The sequence below is a fragment of the Mus caroli genome, chromosome 15 (assembly GCF_900094665.2).
Source record: "Mus caroli chromosome 15, CAROLI_EIJ_v1.1, whole genome shotgun sequence".
NCBI lineage: Eukaryota > Metazoa > Chordata > Mammalia > Rodentia > Muridae > Mus > Mus caroli.
The window spans coordinates 80,467,308-80,475,363 of NC_034584.1; the positions used below are offsets into that span (position 1 = coordinate 80,467,308).

The window sequence follows — 8,056 nt, forward strand, 5'->3', positions numbered from 1 at the left end:
CATAGACAGGGACTTTGTTCAGCAGCAGGTTTCTTCTTCCAAGCTGTACTGCTGAGACGCTCCTGCGTCCTCGGGGTGCCAGCCACCTCACTAGTGATGGCTAGACTATTAATCAGTGAAGGCAGGCTGCTGTCCCTGAATAGTGAGCATTCTGGGAGAGTGTGCACACACTTGGCAACCAACAGGAGAGCTCTCAGCACTGTCTCCATTTTGTAGACGAAAACCAGAAGCAATAGAAGTCTGAGATTTGCCCAGAGTCACACAGCAGCAAAGGCAGGGGTGGTATTTGGCCCTGGCTGCCTAGCATGTTTGAGCATGTACTCCTTGTACTGCCTGGTCTCCACACTCATTGCCCATGGATGGCCATGTGCCAATCTGAGGAACTAACAGACACATGGCACTGCTGAGGTAATAGCACCCGGGCGTGACTGTGGAATTCAGTGAGCTTGGTTTGGCCAGAGCCTGGACAAAAATCCATTGACCTCTGACTCCCAGATCCTTCACCCCTCCCCCATCACTGTTGCCTCAGCTTTCAGAGTTCCAGCAGTAAGTCCTAAGAGGGACCAAGAATGTAAGCAGGTCAGCACATTGTCCCTTATGGAAGGACTTGTGTGCAGAAGACACTGCAAAGTGCTGACTCTGGATAGATAAACTCTTCATCAAGGAGCAGACAGAGTCAGTTTCTTTGGAACCTTCCCAAAGACCGCACATGTCAGCAAGACTGTGTTGAAGAGGGTATCATTTAGCATTTCACACGGAGCAGGCTGAAGCAGCCTGGCTTTGGGGACTTGACTTGGCATCTTCCAAAGTGCCCACTCCTGAGGGGAGACACTGTGCACTCTGAGTAGGTTGCTTGGTGAAACAGAAACTGTCTGGATCCATAGTGTCCTCCCACTGGGAAGTCATAGTGTCCGAAATATGACCCAGTCCCCCTTGACCATAGGCCATTGCTGGGGCACTAAGCCCATTCATCTAGGATGTCTACCTGGGTTGCATCATGTTGTGGATTTGGTCTAATGCTTGTATTATGTTAATTGAGTGCTCAAAATTGTATGAGAATCCGCACATAAGATGCTGAGGGTCCCTGCCTCTAGTTGGTTTTGATCGGTAAAGTTGCTGAGGGCCAATGGTTGATTGGGCAGGTAGACAGAGGTGGGACTTTAGGATTCCTGCACAGGGGACTGGAGGAGGAGGAGGTAGAGCCGCCATGCTGGGAAAGGAGCAGCTGCCACACCTGAGAAGTAACAGATAGAGAGACAGCTAACACGGAAGAGCCAGGGAAGAACAGTCCCAGCCCCCTCCCCCCGACTGGGTCCAGGGCAACAGATATGGAGTAGAGATTTTAGTAAGTAAAACTCACATCAGAGGGAAAGTGTTAGCCACGGGGAGGTTTTGGATGGCCCAGTCATCGAGCTGTTGAAGACATTAAAATATAAGGCTCCATGTATGTGTCTTTATTCCAGGAACCCAGAACATTGGGGTGGGTAGTGAGGAATGCACCGCCGTCAGGTTGATTTGAGTAGAGATTGACAACTGCAACAGCGCCAAGGGCATTAGTATGTCTCTGGAGTTCCTCCGGTGACCCCAGTCCACAGTATGTGCTCATGGCTGAGAAGCACTGACCCACCGGGGCATGCAGTGGGTTCAGTCACTTTTGGTTCCTCACTGACCACAAACCCCACAGGGGCCCTTCCTTTGTTCTATGAAAGCTATGGTTAGCTGAGAAAGGCAGGTGTGTAACACTGCACTATGCTCTTGCAGTGGCTTTCCACAGCGCCAGTGTCAGAAGAGAAACCTTCCTTTATGCTTGTAGCCACCCACCACTGTGGTCATAGCACTGGTTTGGTTCTGGAGTTAGGACAGAAGGCTCAAGAGCTACCTGCCGAGTTCTAACATCAGCTCCATGGAGTCCCTGTAGTTGTGCAATACAGAGCTGTCCCCCAGCAGCCACGGCCTCTATGCCATGCCAGCAATGGCTTCATGAGTTACCGCTAGCCTCGTGTACCATGTTGGTGACAGACAACAGTCCTTAATAAATGCGTCATGTTCTCAGATTGGAGATGTCGCTGCTTGCTGCAGCAAGAAGACAAGCCTTTTTTTAAAAAGAAATATGTATTTAAGGTTGTGTTTGTCTGTGTTCTTTGCCTGCCTTAAAGGTCACCTGGATAGATTTTTCCTTCTTTAGCATTGCAGGCCGTGAAGAGCCAGGCATTTCCATTCTCCCTCCATCCAGTGAACCTGGGGGACTAAATTAGATTCTGAAATTGAGTGTGCAGTGGAGTCGGTAAGTTACCGTAATGGGAGGGTATTGCTTCTCACCTTGCAAGTAGCGAGGTCATGATAATATGAAGCGAAGTGGATTAAAAATAAAACCAAAGGTATTTATTTATGACCTGCTCAGAATTGGATTGGCATCCGTGTAAGTTGCATCTAATGGTGGAAGACAGTAGATTGATGTTGATGTGTCCCTGAGGACATGCTGCCAGGGAGATCTGCTCCATGAATTCAATTTAAAGGCCCACAGAAAGTATCCAAAATGCAAAGGAAAAAGGGGTGGGGAGCCACAGTAAACGGCGATTAAAGAACGTCCTGGCACATGGCTCTTGTGATTGGGGTGTGCAGCCCTGGGCTGCTGGAGGTTCCCGCCTCATCAGGTTGGAGATGCTGGGGGCAGAGCCAAGCCTGGGCCTCTGTCCTGAGTACCACTGTGGCCTCTCCTGGTTCTACCCGTGCCAATTGTGCTGTCCTGCTCCACCTTAATGGGCATCTCTGGCCCTTCCGTGGTATTTAAGTAGAGTTCTGGAAGCTTGGTGGGCCAGTCCAGCAGCTACCATGATTGGGAACAGTCCTACTGGGCAGTACTCTTTTGAGGCCAGCTGTTCTCTGTCTCTTATTAGCTGTCTGGATCCGGGGAAGGATGGCTTCAGGGCCCAAGTCCTATATAGCTAGTGTGCAGAACCATCGGAAAGGAGTATGCTGCTCCCTGGACGGGGTGGCCTAGCTTCCACCCATTCCTCTTTGGAGACTCCTCTGTTGGAAGCTGTCTTAACCACACAGGCCTCTAAGGCCCATGTCTGCTTAGTTCCTCTCAGTATTGTAGTCTCCCAGGACGCTCCCAGTCCTTGATGAAGTCCCCAGAGTCACTTTATGTGAGTCATCATCTGATAGGAGAGGCCAGGCTGTCACTGGCATGATGGGGGTGGGGTGGGGTCAGGTCACTTCCATCATACCATGGTACCCCCAAGACCATGGCAGTGCTTTCCCTCCATCACTGGCCTCAGCTATTGTCCTCTTAGCTCTCAGACATCCCTGAGCCTGTAGGGGTGACCCTACATCCCCACTCTGAGACATGGCTCAGTGAGTACCTGGGGTGCTGGGTGAAGCAGAGGAGCTGTAGCATGGAAATTCCAAAGCAGAGCTTCTTATCCCTGGTGCCAGCAGTACTGAGTGACAGTGGCAGGAAACCAGTGTGTACTCATCCTGCACTCAGTGTGTGCCCAGTGTGTGCAGTGCATATCCAGTGCATGTGTATATACTGTGCACATACTGTGTGCAGAGCATGTCAGGTGTATGCCCACTGTGTGAATTGGGTGTCTACTATATGCCCACTGTGTGCAATGCATGTTTATTGTATTCAGTCCATGCCCAGTATATGCAGTGTGTATCTGCTGTCTGCCTACTGTGTTCAGGTCTGTCTAGTGTGTTCTTATGTGCCTGTCTGGTGCTGGAGATGTCCTTGTGGTCCATGTATCATCCCATTGGCTGGCAGGCCAGTCATGCTGTGTTTACAAAGGAGGTCTTTGGACTTCTAGGTGACATGAACGATTGTCCCTAGGTGCTCAGTAGGGTATCTTGTTGCCCAGTACCCTAGTGTCAGACCTATTACCTTTGCTTTGGGAAGAATATGGGAGACAGGTGGCTTTGTTGGGGGACCTTGTGCTGGCTCTGCCCTGTGGTACAAGCACACTGCTGAGACCTGAGGTGGTCACCTGATACACGAGGAAGTATGTGTCTCTGGCAGTTAGAAGGAAGCCATGTGTCATCTCTGGTCTCAGAGAGGCTTTTGGCTCTCAGAAATCTCCTGTAGCCTGGCCCATGGATCCTTCTTGACTGTGGGGACAACTGATATTATCTCCCTGGAGGGTCAGAGGGTTTAGATACAGGGGTCCCAACTGAAGCGTGGGGAAGACCACTGTGTGGCTCCTCAGATACTGAGCTGGGTGGCAGATGAGACCCTGTAAAAGCCGGCATCTGGCTGAGTGGGGTTGGAGCTGAGCAAGTAGGAGGGGCCACAGTGGCTGAGGGCACTGCCCCATGCCTTCCCCCTGCTGCTGATGGAGGTCTCCCAGGTATGTGCATTTGGGACCTGGCCTGCAGCCTGGGCTCTCCCTAACCGTCTGTCTCTCCCCACAGGAGTTGCTGCTCTTCCTCCAGAACCTGCCTACTGCCCGCTGGGATGACCAGGATGTCAGCCTGCTGCTAGCTGAGGCCTATCGCCTCAAGTTTGCCTTCGCAGATGCCCCCAATCACTACAAGAAGTGAGCCTGGGGCCCACGGCAGTGGCCTCACCCTGGGGATAGCATCCCCTCTCTGCCTGGGCAGTTGCTGGCCTCTGGACTGGTCCTTTCCTGGTGTGACCTAGCAGAGTGGGCCCAGCATGGTCCAGGGCTGGCAGGATAGGCAGCCTAGTTTGATGAGATACCAAAGAGAGCCCAGGAGAGACTCCTAGCTTCAGAAGCTCAGTGTGGCCAGGAGTGCCCTCACCCTGGCCCTGCCTTGCCAAATGCCCTCCCTACAGCCCCCAGTCCAGACAGCCAAGAGGAAGTCCCTCAGAGAGCCCTGCTGTACGTACGGGTGCCAGGCAGCGGTGGGCAGCCATCTCAATTGCACAAATGTGTTCTGTCAAGTGAAAGAATAAAGTCCAGAAAACAATGCCGAGCATGACTTAGGCTGAGCTAGGAGTTCTGCACACAGAGCCTTTAATGGCCACCATGTTTAGGTTTGACTTGGTTTAAACAGGGCTAGGTCAGGAGTTGGATGCTGGGAGACTGTGGGACAAGAGGAGGTCAGGGCAGGCTGAGGCTTCTCACGGTCACCTTACTTTCTGTTTTTAATTAACCCGTTCCCTGTCCGGGTGGGGAGAAGGGTCAAGGAACCCCTAGGCAGGGGTTTTTGTCAGTCAGGGTTCCAGAGATTGTCTCATGGGCCCAAACTTGACCACAACAGGGCAGAAATTAGTGGTTCTAAAGTCCCAGCCATGTGTAGGGAGCTTCTTCCTAACACTACCCAGATGGCAATAGCCAGGAGCTGCTGGGCTGGCCTCTCTTCATGCCCTACTGCCCTTTCCAGAGCCACTGGGTTGGAGCCTTTGCCTCCTGTTGCTAGGCTTCTCCAGGGCCCTCAGACTGGCTTCCCACGTGTATATCCTACAGATGCCTCCCCAGGCTGCCTGGCCTCTGTGATGTGGGATCCCCAAGGACCACCAGGCCACCTGTAGGGCAAGAGCCTAGACTCCTAGAGCAGCCGCCTGTCCTGAGTTACCCACTGCAGCCCACTCTGACCTGTCCCTTCTTTAGGAGCAGCGCAACACTGCCCAGGCACTAGGACTCTGCCCAGAGGCTGTGGGGAAGACATACAAAAGACGTGTGCCTGCTTCTGTTCAGATCATCCTGGTTCAGGTGGGATGTGACATCAACAGAGTGCTGTGCAGGCAATCCAATGTCCTGGATCAGCAGAGGGACATGCTCCCTCAGACCAGTGCCTGTCCTGGATGAGAGGCACTCAGTTATAAGGAAAGCTGCCTCTGTGGCTCTGTGGAGAAGCACCATCTTTCCTGATCCTTCCATGGTGCAGATCACCCCTCAGCCAGAAGGGTAGGCCCATAACGATCTGCCCCATGGTGTTTTTTTATGAGATGACAAGGACCCATGAGGTTAACTTAAGCCCTGAATGTATTTTTATGTGTGCAAATGCTTGACTGGGTGTACGAGACACTGGCGACAGTCCTGTGTCTGAGCCCATGAGCTGAGCCGGGCAGGATGTGTGCTTTGAATGTGATGTGTTGGAAACACGAAATAAAGATGCTTCATATGGCCTGTGGTCTTTTTATTGCATTTATTTGGTGATGGGGGCTGGGGTACCTGTGCCATGGTCCAAATGTGGCAGTCAGAATACAACTTGCTGAAGCCTATTCTTGTCTATCATGTGGGTATCAGAGATCAAACATAAGATGTTAGGCTTGGTGGCAAGCTCCTATACACACTGAGCCATCCACCTTGTTAGCCCTATGGTCTTGGCTCACTTTCTCTTCAAGACTTAGGCCCTGTCCCAACACTGAGCCTTGTGCTCTAGGCCTAGTCTTGATCACAGCAGTGCCGTGGCCTTGCTGACAAGGTTGGGACCTCAGGAGAGGAAGAGTACGTGCCCATGGCACGGGCATGCCACTTTCCTGGCTCTGAGCCTCTGAAGTCCAGACTTGGTATTGTCAGAAGCCAGAAGAATAAGTGCCAGGGCCTCCAAACCTTCTGCCAGCCTCTGGACAAGAGGCAACTCCAAGTTTCCTTTGTAAAACGCCTAAACTGAGTTGGCGCTGGGATCTGTGCCCCTCCGCCATACCCCCAGGAACCCAGGGCATGTCACCCTACCTTCAGTCCCAGCGTAAGAGTCATGACCCTGGTCGAACACCTGCCACGTGCTGTCATTTCCTTAATTGAGTACTTCCCTGTCTGGGATGGGCTCCTGGGGCCCAGGGTTCCTGGACAAGCTCCTACCCTGGGTGGTAGCCAGGACACCGAATTCACAAGACAGACCCTACCTACTTAGCTCTACTGTTTCGAAATGCCTGAAGTGACACCATGGGGCAGTCACTATGGCGAGGCCAACTGTGTTGGAGAGGAGAGGGTTTCCTGGAATGACTTGCTCATGTGGGAGCACGGAGATGAGCTGCAGGAAGATAGGCCCTAACTCAAGTGCAGCCAGACGGCCTCCAGGCATGTGTTGTCCTGGGCATGCCCTATCCAAGAGTGTGGGAACAGAAAGCCTGAATTCAGGCCCCTCCTGGAGCCTCCCTACCCTTCTCTCTGTGCATTGGCCTGCTCCTCTCTCACCTCAGGCATTCTTTCCTCTGGTATGACCTTCAGCTAGCAGGACTGAGCCACACACATCTGTCCCATGTCACTTGGAGGCCTTCCATGGAAGATGCTTAACAGGTAGCTTTGGAGGAACACAGATGAATGACCCTTCGGGTCCATTTCGCCGGCAGATTGAGATTGCTTAACATCTCCCATCAGAGGAAAAATGTGGGACCGGGTGGTTTACTGCTGGATTCTGCCGAGAATTTCAAGAGCTAACACCAGTCTTTCTCACATCCCTTCAAAAAATCCAAAGGGGAGGGACCACTTCCAACCTCCACTTACCAGGCCGGCATTCAGTCTCCTTGGTACCAAAACCAGACAAGGACTGGGCCCTAGAAGAAAAGCCAAGGAAAGGACAAGGAAAAGACAAAGGACTCAGGGAAATCCTTAACAATTCCATGAATTCATGACACATGGAAGTATAGTCCAGGAGGGCAGAATAGGATTTGTTCCCCGTGTGCAAAGATGGTTCAACTTAAGTAAATATGGTATGCCTAATTAACAGAAGGAAAAAGCCATGTGATCGTGTTTTACATGCAGGAAGAGCAGCTGGAAAATTCAATAGTCTTTCATAATTCAAAACATTATCCAAGCTAGATGCACACCTTTAATCCTAGTCGGGGGAGGGGGACAGAGGCAGGTGGGATCTCTGTGAGTTCAAGGCCAACCTGGTCTACATTGTGAGTTCCAGGACAACCAGGGCTATACAGAGCCATGTCTTGAAACAAAAAACAAAAAAGTATACAAACTGGGTATAGAGGAATTCTTTACAGTATAGAGGACTATACCTCTGCAGAGTGAAGACCCTGTGTGAGAAGCCCATACCCAACATTTTTTTGATTTTTAATATTTTTATTACATATTTTCCTCAATTACATTTCCAATGCTATCCCAAAAGTCCCCCATAGCGCCCCCCACTTCCC

General features: G+C 51.5%; 1 protein-coding gene across 4 annotated transcripts in view; it reads left to right on the top strand.

Moving 5' to 3' along the window:
• Positions 1-6,095, top strand: part of Tbc1d22a (TBC1 domain family member 22A) — a 274,792-nt gene extending 268,697 nt beyond the window's left edge. For 2 of the 4 annotated variants that reach the window (XM_029469434.1, XM_021183325.2), the window contains exons 13-14: positions 4,414-4,538; positions 5,577-6,094. In XM_029469434.1, the coding sequence (XP_029325294.1) occupies positions 4,414-4,538; positions 5,577-5,604 (153 nt within the window). In that variant the 3' untranslated portion in view covers positions 5,605-6,094. Of the gene's footprint in view, positions 1-4,413 lie in introns of all 4 variants that reach the window. The other 2 variants (XM_021183327.2, XM_029469436.1) reach the window with 2 other exon arrangements.
• The last annotated feature ends 1,961 nt before the right edge of the window (positions 6,096-8,056 follow it).